Genomic DNA, 17028 nt, shown 5'->3' on the forward strand with positions numbered 1-17028 from the left:
TTTTTAACTTAACACTCGCATTTATCAGTTATTTTTTAACTACACTAGCTTTTGTTGGAGGTGGTGGTGGTGGTGGGAGAGGGTGAGCTGACGTGGAGGGTGATCGATTGATCGTTGTGTAACATGCTACGTTGTTTCGTAGCGCAACGTTTCTATGGCACGTTGTGTAGTACCGCCGTGTATATATATATAGCCTCTGTGTAGTTACTCCCTTCACGTCTAAGGTGCATAAACACATCCATATATATTTCTGCTCTCTTTTAACAAAAAATACAAACTCTATACATATAGTTATATCATTCATATGAAATTTAACAGTGTCTATACTTTCTGTTGAATGGTAGTAGAAACAGTTATAAAAGTATCTCTCATCATAGACACGAAGAGAGTAGGTACACCCGGTAGTTTAATCTAATTTTCCTATAGTAGTTGAGTCAAAATCTAGAGGTATAGAACGAAAACTTCACATGAGTTTTCTCAATATAGCACTACCTCAATCTCATAATGATCACTCAAATTTTACTTTTAGCCATTTCTCACATGTATGTTATTTTACTTCTCTTTTAATTTGCTCCTTCGCTAGTAGGATTGTAGTTATTTTAGGAGTATTAATTACACTTTGGTTGCATAATTGCTTTCTTGCTCATTGTGTGCATTGAGATCAACCAAATTAATGGACAAAACCCAATTCAAGTGCACTCTACCGACTGTACTACCATAGCACATGATGAGCTGCAAATTTAAAGTGTAAGGTAATTATATGCCCTTCTCTCGGCAAATCGGCTCATATATACAACACATAATAATCTGGCTAGTTGATCGTGATATACTGTACTAAATACGACAATTCCAAAACATCATAACCCCGCCCGACCGGGAGGAACCAGGAACGCGAAGGGCTCGCTCAAGGCTGGTAAGCTTTGGTGGCGATGGCGGAAGCATACTCAGAGATGGTCGAATCCGGCGACTGCCTGAGGTGCACGATGACCGGGAGCAGCTCCGATGACCGGAGGAAGAGACGGCAGGCGGCGTGGTCGCACATTTTGCGCAGGGCGAAGAGGACGATCTTCAGCGGCGACTCCGTTAGCACGTCCTTCCGGCTGGGGCTCAGAGCCACGGTGGAGTAGTTGCTGACCATCTTCAGCAGGGCCTGTATAACAGCCAGGTTGAAAAGCAGGAAAGAGAAAAAAACGGTAGTGTAGGTTGCTTCTTTTTTTAGATCAAACCATACAGTAGGATTAAATGCCATTCTTTTTTATGCATGTTTCCGGCATCATGTTCAACTTCTCTAAAAATGTATCACACTAAATGGCCTTGAGACAAACTGAAGGGCTGTTTGGATCCAGGGACTTTTTTATTCTTGTCACATTAGATGTTTGGATATTAATTAGGAGTATTAAATATAGACTAATAACAAAACTAATTGCATAAATAAAGGCTATTTCATTAGACAAATTTTTTAAGCCTAATTAATTCACGATTAGCAAATGTTTACTATAACATCACGTTCGCTAATCATGGACAAATTAGGCTCAATAGATTCATCTCACGAAATAGTCCAGAGTATAGGGTGGATTTTATTAATAGTCTATATTTAATACTTCTAATTAGTGTCCAAACATTCGATGTGACAGAGACTAAAAAAAGTTAGATGGAAACAAACAGGGACTAATAGTGTTTGAGCACAGTTAATTTCACAATAAATATGAAATGAACTCTGAGTTGTTTCCTTCGTCCTACTACCTCCATCCCCAAAAAGCTCATTTTTTGGTTTTTGTGTCCAGTGTATTAATCGTAAAAAAAATTAAATAAGAGAAAATCAAAAATTGTATCCAAAAACTAAAAAATAAAACGGAGAGAGTACAACTTAACAATAGCTGTGAACATGTATTCACAGTAAGATGCATGAGCACGAGTAGGTAAGAGTTGGCAAACCTGAATTGCGCCCTGGGAGACAATATCTTCACAGAGTACGTTAGAGTTCCTCACTAAGTTACTCAGTGCTCCTGCGGCATTGCCTTTGGTTTTATCCTCCTCAGGCGCAAGAAGTAGATTGGTGAGTTGAGGTATGGACCGTCTAAGTTCTTCATATAGCTTGTCATTGTGATAAGCAGCATTTCCTACCTGAAATGGCAAGCCTTAGTCAGGTCATGAGGTTAAACATATCAACACAGCATTAGCGGGATACAGGTATCCCGTTGCTTGGTAAATGAAGCAAATATATAATAAGATCACTTTAAAAACTTACAGCGAAACACGCGAACTTCCTAGTGCGTTTATCAGGGTCAGAGCACCTGTCAACTACCAGCTCAATTACCTTACTTGATGCCTGTTCCCAGAAAACAAGGTTAAATACATTTACTATGAATATAATCCAAATATAGATAAATGAATATTCTTACAAGTGAACTGTAGAAGTAGGCACTGTGGCGGCACATGTTGCCAATTGCGCTGCAAGCTTTTGCTCTTAAATCAGGGTCCTCATTTGACAGAAAGTTCTTCAGATATCCAATCATGCCTGCCTTATCAATTGGCTCATAAAAGTCCTGGAAACAAACACAATTTGTGTCAAGATTCCATGTAGCATATTTATAGGGCCCCTTAGAAATATGCCAAAAAGGTAAAAATAACAAACCTTTGACATTCGAGCAAGATCAGAAACTATCATGAGGAAGTCAAGCAACGTCTCTTTAGTGATAGGGCCTTTCAGTAATTTTTCAACTCTGCTATGATTTAGTAAACCTTCTCTAAGAAGCTGCGAAGCAAGCGGACGGTACCCAACCATTTTGGCAACTATGGCCAAGGGTCTTGATAGATCTTCCAAGTCAACATGATCAAAACTGCGAAGTATACAGCCAGGAACATTAACCTGAGCAAAGAAAGAGATATAATTATAGCCATGCAGTATGCACCAGTAATCAGCAATATTAGAGTGAATTAATCAGACCTCTAGTAGAACTTGAATGTATTGACCCATGTTTTTCTCAATAGTTTTCAGCATTTCCTTATTCTCAGTACCAATTCTTCCACCAGGTGATGCAATGTTAAGAAGAAAGCCACTATTGATGGATGCAGAAGTTGATGGCATGTTTGGAGAACTCTGCACTGCAACAAAGGGAAATGCCAAAATATCAACCACCGAGTTTATCAGTTCCCGAACTCCTTTTTTCCCACCACCAAGACCAGTCCAAGTTGCCAATGCCTTGAGGTGCATATCACCCAACAGGTCAGTTAAAAGCTTAACATGCTCCCTTCTATACAAAATTTCACGGAAAACACCACCAGGTAGACATTGAGATAAAGCCGAGAGAGTCCAAACAACTCCCAATGGTGATAATCCACTACGGTGTGTTGAACCTTCTTTCTCATCAGATGATTCCTTGGAGAATCCATCTGTAAGCAAGCGAATTAGGAGCTGTGGGATGCCGACAGAGCAGGCTTGTTCAATTGCCAATGGCCCACCCCATTTCAATCTGGTCTCCAACAGCCCAACACATCCATCACGAAGGCTGAACAGATTCAACAGACCAGCATTATATCGACAGAGTGCTTCACTACCATCAGATAGCCAAAGCTTCAGTAATGTGTGTATTGTTGCCATACGAGGAAACAAAGCAAGGGCAGTTTCACAAAGAGAAGATCTGCTTTGCCCTCCATTTTCCAGTGAAATAAGTGATGATAGTGCAAGCATTGCAGATGCACAGTGTGGCTGCAGGCAACTCTTGACTGTATCATCAACTGAAGAGAGATGCGCAAGAACAGAAAGTCGAGACCGTTGTTTCTTCTGGGAACTTGTTAAGATAACTGATGCTGAAGAGTTCCCCTCTGACTTCAGGCATGCAGCTATTGTTGCCAATGCAAGGCAGCAGTGCACTACTAGGGCATGAGGATTGGATAGTCTGCATTTCTGATTACTGTTTTGCTTGGAATCCTTATTCAAATATGAGCCACAAAGTGACAATAGAGAAAACATATCACATACAATTGTCCCATCTCCACCATATTCTACTTCATAGAGATTCGATGATGAATTCATTGGGCCACAAATAATAGCACAGAAAGAAGGATCCAGTAGACAAGCTCTCGAGATTAGCTGAAAGGCAGCATTTCCATGAATCAAGAATTACATTACAGATAAAATTACAGGTGAAACTGAAGATGTACTAATTGCATTTTCAAAGTAAAAGAAACATGATGTCATTTCCCAAGACTTCTTAGTGTAAAAAGATATTCAGCCAAGTCCTTTTGCATTTACAATTTAGTTTCGTTTCAGATTCGAAGAAACATCAGAGCATAATACAAGCTACATTGATGTCAAAATATGTCATGCATTTCTTTAAAAAATTGAAACAATGTTTCCAACCCATTCTGATTTTATTGATTTATTCTTACTCAACCTTTTATGATATAAATCAAAATTTGTGAGAATGAATAGCAAAAGTAATTTGACAATGAAGCACAGTAGAATAAGACAAGACAGTAATGAATGGGTTTGTCCAAAAGTTGACCAGAACAGAAATAACAGTGAAGTTCGTGTTGATAGTGCGATAGATTTAATGCAATTTTTGCTGCCGCATTTTTAAAGGTTTGGTTAGGCCTACAAAATGTATACCTACACCATTGAAGAATTTCATGATATTGTTGGTTTGCATATTAAAAGCATGAAAGTATTACCTGAAGAGAAGCATGGATAGCTGACTCCAAACCATTATGCAAGCAATGATAAACTGCAACCTGCATTGGTTTTGAAGCTAGAAATGATTTGACAAATATATTTATCAGGTGGGTAGAGTCTGGATCTGGTAATGAATCTTTTTTTTGTGGGGCTGGCAATGAACCTTGGTCTTGCATTTTACCATCCAGCGTTGCGTGAACTTGTCGCCACGAGTTAGCTAGTGGAAATGAAAAATTGTGTGTGCCAAGGGACATAATATCAACAGCATGAGCCAGATACCAAATGGCTTTGCATGCCTCACAAGCTGCTGGCACCATGTTAGTTGACCCTGATATTATGTCTGAACCTGAAGCTATTAGACACTCACATAAGAGTTCTAGTAACTGCGAACTCCTTGCATGATTGATGATCTTGATGAGACTTTCTTCCATTGGCTTTGGACTCTCAGAGGAGATACTTGTTTTTAATCCAGAAATAACGCGAGATAACATCAGAGCAAGGCATGCAGTTGACTCGCGAGAGATTCTTCCAGATGGATCAATTGTAGAAACCAGAATCTACAGGACAAACAACCCCTTGATAGTCAACATAGAAATACAAAAACATCATATAATGGAACCTGAAGTGACAAACGAAGTGCTACCTGTGAATAAAGCTCATATAGAGAGGACCAGTGTCTGTCATAAGATTGCAGTACAGCGCCTTCACTTGTATCAAGCAACTTTCGCGCTATTGCTAAGCACTGCCAAAAATACATTGTTATGTAATGGAGCTTATACCACCAAATACATTTAAAATAACTAATGGTATATTTTTTGAAACTGTAAATTGCCTAGCAATGCTATTGATATATGCCACAGAATGAGGTTTGCTTTCATTTGCTGTCCTATCTTACTTGGGGAAGTTTTATACCTAAACCACCATACCTTCACTGCAAGGCTGTAAGCATCTGAAAGCTTTGTTCTGATAATGACACTTGTAAACTCAAGAAATATGCAGATGATGTCATCAATTGTAGCACAAGATTGATATGACCCTGCTTCAATTAATTTTTTTACAATTCTGAGCGACTGATTTGCACCATCAATATTCAGTTCCCTGTGTAGATTGACCAACAATAAATTGCTGTTAGATCATAGTGGCATTGTGCATACATGAAAAAGAGATCAGGTACATCCAAGCCAACACAATAAAGTATGAGCACAGCTCTTGATAATTTGTGGGCGAGTGTTAGCAACTATTCTCTCCGTTTCATATTATAAGTCACTTTGGGCTTGTCTTAAGTCAAACCTTTTTAAATTTGACCAAGATTTTAGAAAAATATAGCAATATTTCTAAAACAAAATAAATGTGCTACAAAAATATATTCAATGGTGGATTTAACGAAACCAATTTGGTTTTGTGAATGTTAGTACATTTTTCTATAAAATTGATCAAACTTGAAGATGTTTGACTAAGGAGAAACCCAATGTGACTTACAAGATGAAACAGAAGAAGTATATTAAAATAAGTTTCTTCATCATGTTTTCAGAATAAAGCAATAAAACTATGGTTCACGTTCAATGCTATCTGATCGTCTGATTAATCGCGATTAATCAGGCTGATCGGTCCCCTGACCTCGATCAGGGCATTCTAAACGATCAGGCCGATCAGGTTTCTAATCGTCCGATTAATCGGCGATCAGGGGCGATCAATCGGCCGATCAGGTGCTCCAAACGATCAGGCCAATCAGGATGTTTCGGGCCAGCCTAGAAAATCTTTTGTCACTTAGAATTTTAATTGGGCCAGCCCATTATTTGTAGGGTTTCTTTCCCTCAAAGGTAAGTACCATCTAACCCTCAAATAATATCTCTATTGTTGCATATTATGGTGCACACTAAATAGTATATAGAATTATTATGTTCCGGTAAATATACCACACTACTGTACCGATCAGCCTCGATTAATCGGCTGATCGACGATTAATCGTCCTGATCGACCTGATCGGTGCCATGGCGATCAGGTCCGATCGGCCGATCAGACAACATTGTTCACGTTGAAGGAGAAAGCATTTGCAAATTTACCTGGGGTTGCTCAACCAAACTTTGATGGGGCTAAGGACAGTTGACAAGGCTTCACTATCTTCAACAATGGCATTTGCACCTTTTACTGTTTCAGAAGTTTTTTCCAGCTTATCTAAAGCTGTACATTCTGCACCAAAGTGATAGGCAAGTTTGTGCTGTTTAGTAGGTTATAAACGTTTATTGAGAACATAAAGTAGAAAATCTGTAGGTTATAAGGGTTAAGAAACTACAGCCAGATTATTATATATTATGACTAAGGACTAAATAACTGACTTGTGATTCACTGAACAATCAAAAGAAGCCCCACCTCCGAGGCCCGCCTTAAAATCCCAACAACATATTTATGAGGGCATCAGCATGTAAGTATAGAATTTGGCCTGCGTAATCTTTCTCTCGAAGCCATATGCTACATACCTCCATGTACTCTAAATAACTAATGCAGTTCCAGTGAACTGCAGTTTACAAAAAATATGGGTTCGAGAAAAGATAATATGGTAGTTCATGGCTAGTTGATAACAGTACACACAATTCAAAAAACAGTTTTGATAAAATCATGCCTGATGGAGTGCTGATGTCAGAAACAGGAACAGTAGATGAACTATGATGATCCTCAGCAGCATTCTTCGAGCCTTCCACTTTTTTATAGTTGTTATGTTTATCGTACACATTTTCCCTGTTTTCAGTAGTATTTCTACCTGCCATGCATTCAGTTAGGTTCAAAATTAAGAACTCTATTAAATACCTAGGATGATGGGGATAATTTACTTTGTGGATCAGCAGCAAATGGCTGTTTCCTGGATGTTTGGATTTCATCTGCCTTCCAGGTAGCCTCGGATCCTTTAACTTCAAAGGGAGTACTTTCATTGTCCTAGGCAAATGTAAATTTAATACATATTATGACTACAGAACTTTATGTTATGCAAAGTTGCAAACATCTATTTTGTAGAAACTTACAGCTGCTGGTTCCACTGAATTGTCTTTGACAAATGGGTGCTCCAACAATGCTGGCCAGGTTAATCTGCTTTGAGGCGACTGCTTTTATCATATACAGAATTAGCAAAGAAAAGGGTGGATCAACAGACTCAATAGCTGTGGTATAGGCGAAGGAAAATATTTGGACCTTATTTAATAAACCCTTTAAGAAGTTCTTAAAATGTGTGGTCATATTTTCTGGATATTTCACAGGATCCTGCCACAATGCATATAGATCATATGTCAATTTTGGCAATGGTAAAGTTATGTATTTGAAATAACTTAATGGACAAACCTTGACAATGTGTCGGATAAGTGCATAGACTGAATTAGTATAAAAAGGGGGCTGTCCAACAAATAGTTCATACCTGGCCAACCAATCAGAAAAGTTAGCTTGAGGAAGTAGATACACTATGTGATATAATGCAAAGCTGTTCAACAAAGCATCAGGCAAGTTAAAGTAGCAGAATATTGTTCTCATGAAAAAAGGAACGGAACAATGCACTTGCCATGATCACTTGCTAGCAAACAACCACTAACCATGCTACACAAGGATAGGGAAAGGTGAGCAAGAATGTACTCTTAAGTGACAGACTATACAGATGAGTTCTTCATTGAAAAATTGTGCATGGACATCTTAGCATAGTAAATAAAGAGGACAAATCTAGGCATCACTGCTGGACATTTATTTGCTATTAAATCAAAATGAGTGTTATGCCTTATTTACATCATCTGGAAATGACTGGCATATGCAAACTGTCTTGTGGTGTAGATGAAACGGAATGAAATGGATTGTGGTTCTCGCTGTTCAAATCATGCTTGCACCACTGCACTAGAGAATGTCTGACTCACAGATATATTATGTTGGTTTGTTCTAATTATCTCAAACAGTGTTTGTGCCTACAGCTAAGGCATCGGAGTGGCACAAAAGCAAACGCGAAAGTATGACATCACACGTACATGAGTCAGTGACAAAATATAATTTAGTTAGTAGGAAAGCATAAAAAAAGATCCACATACAAGATGACACCAAGTGACCATAGATCTGCTGTGTGGTTATAAGGTTGTTCCCTCACAAGTTCTGGAGCCATGTATAGAGGTGTTCCTGGATGGAAGAAGAATGTTTAGCAAGACAGGTAGATGGCAAACAGGTACTCAGGTCATATAAGTATACCAGAGAAACAATAATCCAACAATGAACTAGTAAGGGGAATGTCAATCAAAAGAAGGTACCATGGCATTACAATTTATGTAGAGTAATGGTTGTTCAGGAAAGAACTGTGTCTAGGATGAGTCTAAAATCAACTCCAAATATATAATCATTTATCAGAAACAAACCAGTCAGGAAAAAAAAGGAACAGCAAAATATTACCCTAATACAGAGTGAAAAGGGACAGGAATACAGCTATGTAACATGTATTTTTATGGTTTATTTAGGAAAACACAGCATGTCAAGGTTCACACCAAATTGCCAGTAGCTACTGTATGGCAAGAAGAATGGACTTACAAGACTAGTGTTAGTATCTCTATTGTTACTCTCATTGGTGAGAGGATGACACTCAAACTTGGGGCAATTTTCTGTTTACTTATCACCAAATGTCATACCCTTCCCGGGGGAGGGTTGGATACATATTTATAGCTGCCTACTAGTCTAAAAGATGCTGTCCTAGAGCATCTCAACAACCTGTCCTAGAGCATCCTAACCACCTGTCCTAGAGCATCCTAACAACCTGTCCTAGATGCTGTCCTAGCAACTAAAAACTGAAAAACAAGGGTAGGACACCACAAGACCAAGACTAAACAGCCTAAGACTTATTCCTTCATTCTCCCCCTGAGTCTTTGTGCGTCGTCTTGCGGGAAAGTGGAGCCATCCCGATCCGGGAGCAAAGCGCAAGGAACTGGATCCTACCAAGGGGCTTGGTAAGCAGATCCGCAAGCTGGTCCTTGGTGTTGATGTAGCTTGCCTTGATGCTCCCTTCCTCCAAGCAGCCTCGAATGAAGTGGTACCTCACCCGGATGTGCTTGCTCCGTTCATGAAAAACAGGATTCCTTGCCAGGGCCAGAGCGGACTTGCTGTCCACCCTAAGCTCCACCGCTCCAGTGTCTCGGCCGAGGAGATCACCGAGCAGTCGAGCAAGCCAGAGTGCCTGGGTCGAAGCAGTGGAGGCCGCTATGTATTCGGCCTCGCAGCTGGATAGGGCCACCACCTGCTGCTTGATTGACTGCCAGCTAACGAGGCACTTGCCGAGGAAGAAGAGAATCCCGCTCGTGCTCTTACTAGTGTCGATATCGCCGGCGTGGTCGCTGTCGGTGTACCCAATGAACTGTGCCTTTCCAGGGCACCTCGGGTAGTAGAGGCCGTGGTCGAGAGTCCTCGCAACGTAGCGGATGATCCTCTTCACAGCCTGCTGGTGCTCCGTCGTCGGTCGCTGCATGAACCGACTAACGTAGCCGACGGAGAATGCCAAGTCCGGCCGTGTGTGGGTGAGATAGCGAAGACTCCCCACAAGACGCCGGTACTGCGTAGCGTCCACCTCCTCCGCCGTGCTGTCCCGGCTCAGCTTCAGCCTCTCCTCCATCGGGGTGAGGGCTGGGTTGTAATCGTTGAGCCCAGCGAGCTCAACTACGCGCTTGGCGTAGGCAGTCTGGCGAAGTGTGATCCCGGAGTCATCTTGGTGCACCTCGATCCCCAGATAGAAGGAGAGGGGCCCCAAGTCACTCATCTGGAAAGTGGCCTTCATGTCTTCCTTGAACGCTGCCACCTCCGTATCCTTGGTGCCGGTGATCACCAAGTCATCAACATAAACACCCACCAGCAGGGTATTTCCTCCATTTCCCCGCCGGTAGATAGCAGCCTCGTGCGGGCTTGGCTCGAAGCCCATCCTCTTGAGCGTGGAATCCAACTTGGCATTCCACGCCCTCGGTGCCTGCCGCAGGCCGTACAAGGCCTTGTGCAGACGTAGCACCTTGCCCTCCTTGCCGGGGATCGCAAAACCCGGCGGCTGGTGCACATAAACCTCCTCCTTCAAGTCGCCGTTGAGGAACGCCGACTTGACGTCCATGTGATGGATGCGCCAGCCTTCCTGAGCTGCCAGCGCAAGAAGGAGTCGCACGGATTCCATCCGTGCCACTGGGGCGAAGGCATCGTCGAAGTCGATCCCCTCCTGCTGCACGAAACCACGTGCCACCAAGCGAGCCTTGTGCTTGACGATGACTCCGGCTTCATCCCTCTTCAGCTTGAACACCCACTTAAGAGAGATCGCACGATGACCATGAGGGAGGTCAGCAAGCTCCCAGGTGCGGTTCTCCTTAACCGCGTCCAATTCCGCCTTCATCGCGGCGCGCCATGCCGCGTGTCTCTCGGCCTCTGCGAAGGACCGAGGCTCGCCGTCGTCGCACGCAAGGTGCAACTGTTCCTCCAGGTCATGAGGCACCAGTCCCGGCACTGGCTGGTCGCCGAGGAGGTCCTCCATCGTACGGTACCGCAGGGGCTCTCCATCATGGTAGGCGTCGATGCGCTCCTCATCGTGTGAGAGCGGAGTAGCGAACTGCACCGGGCTGCGCTCGACGTGAGCTGGTGTTGGTGTGGACGTGCCCGGAGGGGTGGCTGTTGGTGTCGGAGTGCGTGGGGTCGCCAACTGTGGTGGTGTCGGCGTAGAGCTCGGCGCAGCCAAAGTCATGGCTCGAGAGCGTGGCGCTGCCGAAGTGGTGGGTGCTGGAGTTGGTGGAGAATCGGAGACTGGGGTAGGCACGCTCGGTGAAGGGGAGCTGCCCACTCCCCCAGCTTCCCTGAAGTGGATGTACTCGACAGTGAAGTCGTCATACGTCGGAGTAGAGCCGTTGTCCACCGTCTTGTCCCATGTCCATCCGCGCCCTTCGTCAAGCACCACGTCGCGCGCCGTGCGCACACGCTGTGTCGCCGGGTCGAGGATGCGGTAGGCCTTCGAGCCTTCCGTGTAGCCGATGAACACCCCTAGGATGCTCCTGTCGTCGAGCTTGCCGATGTGGCCAAGCTCCTTGGCGAACGCGAGGCAGCCAAAGACTCGCAGGTGGGAGACCGATGGCTTGCGCCCATGCCAAGCCTCGTACGGCGTCCTGCCATCGAGAGCCTTGGTAGGTGAGCGGTTGAGGATGTAGACGGCCGTTACCACCGCCTCCCCCCAGAAGAGAGCCGGCATTCCTCTCTGCTTGAGGAGGGCTCGAGCCATCCCCACAACCGTCTGGTTGCGCCGCTCAACGACGCCGTTCTGCTGTGGGCTGTACGGCGCGGAGTAGTGGCGGTGAATACCTTCATCGGCACAGTACGACGCGAATTCAGCCGCCGTGAATTCGCCGCCGTTGTCGGTGCGCAGGATGCGCAACTTGCGGCCGCACTCCGCCTCCGCAGCAGCCTGCGTGCGCCTAATGGCGTCCGCAGCCTCTCCCTTGCTACCGAGGACCGTCACCCACATGTAGCGAGAGAGGTCGTCGACGAGCAGCAAGAAGAAGCGTCGTCCTCCTGGTGTAGCCGGAGTCACCGGGCCACACAAATCCCCGTGCACGAGCTCGAGCCGCTCCTTGGCTCGGAAGCTCGTCTAATGGGGAAAGGGGAGCCGCCTCTGCTTCGTCAACACACAGACGTCGCAGAACTGCTCCACGTGGTCAAGGCATGGCATGCCTCGCACCATCTCCTTGGTACTGAGCCGCTTCAGGGCCTCGAAGTGGAGATGGCCGAAGCGCTCGTGCCACTGCCACGCCTCGTCGTCCCGGCGGGCGACGAGGCACACGGGTTGTGCTACCTGCACGTTGAGGATGTAGAGTCGGTTGTTGCCTCTGGTTACCTTGACAAGGAGGCGACCACGGCGCTCCCCGATCTTGCGCCGATCCCAAATCCTCATGACTCCGTTCTTGATCACCACGCATGAGCCTTTCTCTTCTTCCAGCTGTCCAATACTGATGATGGAGTTCCTCAGCGCGGGGATGTAGTAGACTCCGGTGAGCAGCCTGTGCTCGCCGGACTTGGTGGTGAAGATGACGGAGCCGGTGCCCTTGATATCCACGCCAGAGGCATCCCCAAACTTGACGAAGCCTCGGACGCTGGGATCAAGCTCGGTGAAGAACTCCCGTCGACCGGTCATGTGATGGGTGGCCCCGGTGTCGAGGACCCATCCATCAGTCTTGTCGTTGGAGTCGTCGCCAAGAAGGGCTCGTGCCTTCGGCTCTTCTAGGTGGAGGAAAGCCGATGCGGCCGGTGCCGCTGGAGATAGCTCGATGCTTGCGTGTGCCAGGAGCAGGGCTGGTTCTTCCTCCACTTGTGCGGCGTTGGCTTAGCCTTGTCGTGGTTGTCGGCAGTCCTTGGCCCAGTGGCCAGACTTGCCACAGTTGCGGCAGGCGTCGTCTCGCGTCGGCCTGCGGTTGCCGGTGGTGCCGCCCTGGACGCCTCCGCGGGCTCCACCCCGGATGCGTCCTCGCAACCTGACCCGGACGCCTCCGCGCCCCTTGTGCAGATTGCCGCGCTTGCGGCCGCCTACCGAGGAGGACTCCCCCTTTTTCCCATCACCCTGGCAGGCCTCCCACTGCTCCCGAGTGAGATGGAGCTTCCCGCCAATGGTGATGGGCCCGGAGAGGGGCTGTGGCTCATCGCCGTCGACGACCTTGAGGCGACCAATCGCCTCCTCGATCGTCATCGTGGAGAGGTCCAGCAGAGACTCGATGGAGCGGGCAATCTGCTTATACTTCTCTGGGATGCAGCGGAAGAGCTTCTCGACAGCTCTCTCCTCGTTGTAGGTGTCGTCGCCGTACTGCACCATCTTCTGCAACAGAGTGTTGAGACGGAGGGCAAAATCATCGATGTCCTCACCTGGCTTGAAGGCCAGGTTCTCCCACTCCTTGCGGAGTGCTTGCAGCGTGCTCTTGCGGGCGCGATCGCTGCCGATGCGTGCCGCAGCGATGGCATCCCAGGCCTCCTTGGCAGTCCGCTTTTGCGAAAGGGAAAACTGCATCTCGGATGGAACTGCAGCGATGAGGGCATCTAGCGCCCGTCGGTCTTCATCGTAGTCGACGTCGCCATACCGAACTGCCTCCCACATGTGCCGCACCTGGAGCCTCACCCTCATCACCGCGGCCCACTCGATGTAGTTGGTCTTGGTGAGGGTAGGCCACCCACCACCGGGACCAAAGTCCCTGACCACCGCTTGGATGCCGTGGTAGCCATGGCGCCGGTCAGGGGAGGGAGAGTCGCGTTGCCTGTGAGGGCCGCGCTCTCCGTAGATCCGGCCGCCATCACCGGGAGGGTAGCCGCCGCGGCGTGTGTTCTCTGGGTTGCCGCCGGCACGCCTGCGCCCATCTGGGCTACCGTTGCCGCACGCGCCCTCGCTTGGGGCGCCGTCGGCGGATGCGTGGTCCCCTGGACCGCCGCCGCCATGGGGGTGGGCTGCTGCCCACCGTATTGTCCGCTCCCGCACCCTTCCTCTCGCCAGCTCCTCAAGGTCCCTGTCGGCGGTGATGTCGCCGACGATGGAGCCGTTGATGCTGCTACGCAAGGTCTCAACCTCAACCTCCGCCGCACGTGCTGCATCTTCCGCCTCCTCTGCTTCTGCCTCTGCCCTGATCGCCGCCAACTCCGCTGCTGCCAGCCTTGCTGCCCTTGCTGCTGCTGCTGCGGTCTGTGCCGCTGCTCGCCTGCGCTCTTGCGCTGCAGCGAGCTCGGCGTCCTGCTGACGTCGTGTGCTCGAGGCGCCCGAACGCCGACTGTCCGTCGGACATGGCGCGCCTCCGGGGGGCTGCTACGTGGAGAAGGGAAGGGGAAAGGGGAAGGAGGAGCAGCCGGTGGTGCTTCTGTTGATGGTGGCTGAGTGCTCACTCGAGCTTGGGAAGGGGAGGAGCAAGAGATGTTCAACCTACAGGAAAGTGTGGCTCTGATACCAGATGTTAGTATCTCTATTGTTACTCTCATTGGTGAGAGGATGACACTCAAACTTGGGGCAATTTTCTGTTTACTTATCACCAAATGTCATACCCTTCCCGGGGGAGGGTTGGATACATATTTATAGCTGCCTACTAGTCTAAAAGATGCTGTCCTAGAGCATCTCAACAACCTGTCCTAGAGCATCCTAACCACCTGTCCTAGAGCATCCTAACAACCTGTCCTAGATGCTGTCCTAGCAACTAAAAACTGAAAAACAAGGGTAGGACACCACAAGACCAAGACTAAACAGCCTAAGACTTATTCCTTCAACTAGAAGACATATGATGCTAAATACAAACAGAAACATACTAAAAATACACATACAGACTTTAAGTAAAAACAGTAACTATTTTACGAGAAGCTCAGCAGCATGCAGAGATAAAAGTACCTTTTATAGAACGTAACACAACAGTATTAGCTGACATGGCACGAGCAAACCCAAAATCACAGAGCTGTGAATAAAAATAATGCAATTAAAACAAAAATGTATGTAACAAATGAGAACAATAAAAGCATATAATTATGTCATATACTCGTATATAATAGTGATTAAACATCTCTCAATGCATATTAAGTCTCTGAGATAAGGACTGTGGTTATTGAGGTAAAGACTTATCTTACAAACATGAATAGAACAACTATGAGCATCAGAACGATATGAAGCTAGAAACAATCAGAGAACTCAAAAGCATAGGATATTGTTGCTGCAACATATCAGATGGAATCAATTATTACATTGAACCATGGGAATCAGCCAATCCAATATAGAATTAGGTGCAACGTATAGCACTATCATTGAAGCAAACGTATAAAAGGCATTACTTCTATCCAACAAAAAGTGTTTAGCTAATATAAAAAGGACAACAGCGATTGTCAACATAGATGTGGCAAAGGATATACCTTCACAACAGAACCTTTCCCAATAAGTATGTTCTGAGGTTTCATATCACGGTGGATAATACGATTGGAGTGCAAGTAATGAAGTGCTTTTACCTGAAATAAGGGGGCATGCTGGAATGAAGACCACCAGAAAAGCTCAGTAGTATGTTAGAAAAAAGAAAATTGTCGAGTGCATACCAGCTGTTTAGCAATTGCTTGAACTTGTTCTTCTGGAAGGCACTTATCATCCTCAAGCACCTCGAACAGTTCTCCCTGAACAACCATTACATGTGAAGTTTAGTCAACGAAAGTCCAAAATTAACAATTTTGGTGTAAACTACACTGTAACATCAAATCTGTACCTGAGCGAATTCTGTGACAACACAAAATTCCTGAGGGGTTTCAAAAGAATCGATCATTTCAATTATATTCTCATGTTTGAGTTTCCTCAGAATCTACAAAATTTTATGGCAGCAAACAGTAAGATGGCATCATGACAAAAGAAGCACCATACTAAGATATGTAAACAAAATAATTTCTACCACTGAGAGGTTCAAGCTACATGAGAAATGTCTCATGGCAAACTAAAACAAAGCATCATTTGTGATTTCCAAGGTTCTGTTTGCGTTAGTTTTGCATGTTAAGTAAACCCTGGGGGTTGCTCATCATATCCCACAATAAACTCATCCTCAAGATCGAATCCAGCCCCCTACCCAGCTAAAAAAATTCAAAACATGTTGGAAAGATTCAGACCCCTGACATAGTGAGTTCCTGACACCAGCAATGGCATCTCCCAAGAGCAGTTGCAAGTAGAGATGAAAAATTGCACAAAATTTCCAAAGCAGGATATCAAGTAGGCAAATTAATAGCGGTGATCTACCTCAATCTCCTGCCTTAGATTATGTATATCTTTGTCAGTCTTCCCATGCTTAAGGATAAACTTCATCGCAACCGTCTGAAACAGATTTAAACAGAAAGACATCAAAACTTCCGAGAGCAAAACCAGCCGCGTAAAAAATGAAAATCAAACTTCCAGAACACGAACCTGGCGAGTGTACTTGCGCCTCCCTTTGTACACCTTCCCGAAGGAGCCCTCCCCGACGAGCTCGATGACATGGTAATCCTCTATCCCCATCACCACCCACTGGGCTCACAGAAACCCCAGTAAGTACAATCCACACCGCAAACGAAATAATCGGGAAAAAAAATCCAACAGAGCAGGGGGGTGGGGGGATTTACTCACCGGTGATTGACTACAGCCGCCGGAGAAACTCGGGTCGGCGGGACCCTACCGTCCCCACGACGAGGCACTTCCGGTGCAGAGGGAGGTCACCTGATCTGCGCGACGCGGGACCGCGGCGGCCAAGGCCACTGGAGGATGAGAATCGTCGGAAAGGGGGTGAGGAAGCACGGGGCCGGAGGTGGGGGGGGGGATCTTACCGGGAGCAGAGGCTGTCAACTTTCAGAGCGCGGATCTCGGCGAGGGGGGCGGG

At 46.2% G+C, this 17028-nt stretch overlaps 1 protein-coding gene across 1 annotated transcript; it reads right to left on the minus strand.

Annotated features, from left to right (window-relative positions):
* Nucleotides 1-739: 739 nt before the first annotated feature.
* On the minus strand, nt 740-16793 carry LOC102710647 (serine/threonine-protein kinase TIO). Its single transcript, XM_040529339.1, has 23 exons — nt 16779-16793; nt 16581-16679; nt 16416-16490; nt 15898-15990; nt 15734-15808; nt 15557-15649; nt 15045-15108; nt 8731-8815; nt 8006-8078; nt 7859-7927; nt 7693-7770; nt 7504-7606; nt 7296-7433; nt 6739-6865; nt 5602-5773; nt 5319-5417; nt 4675-5232; nt 2948-4093; nt 2636-2869; nt 2403-2546; nt 2249-2329; nt 1936-2124; nt 740-1150 (listed from the first exon to the last, which is right to left on the minus strand). The coding sequence occupies exons 2-23, from the start codon at nt 16668-16670 to the stop codon at nt 905-907; spliced, it is 4032 nt and encodes a 1343-aa protein (XP_040385273.1). The 5' UTR covers nt 16671-16679; nt 16779-16793; the 3' UTR covers nt 740-904.
* Between the last annotated feature and the right edge of the window lie 235 nt (nt 16794-17028).

Source organism: Oryza brachyantha, chromosome 12 (genome assembly GCF_000231095.2).
Source record: "Oryza brachyantha chromosome 12, ObraRS2, whole genome shotgun sequence".
NCBI lineage: Eukaryota > Viridiplantae > Streptophyta > Magnoliopsida > Poales > Poaceae > Oryza > Oryza brachyantha.

What these genes read in the sequence shown, in the direction of transcription:
- LOC102710647 (XM_040529339.1), bottom strand. Translation starts at nt 16,670, where the DNA reads ATGGGGATAGAGGATTACCATGTCATCGAGCTCGTCGGGGAGGGCTCC. An exon ending in AAGCAATTGCTAAACAGCTG is followed by an intron (nt 15,650 to 15,733) that starts GTATGCACTCGA and finishes CCCTTATTTCAG; the next exon opens with GTAAAAGCACTTCATTACTT. An exon ending in TTATCCGACACATTGTCAAG is followed by an intron (nt 7,928 to 8,005) that starts GTTTGTCCATTA and finishes GCATTGTGGCAG; the next exon opens with GATCCTGTGAAATATCCAGA.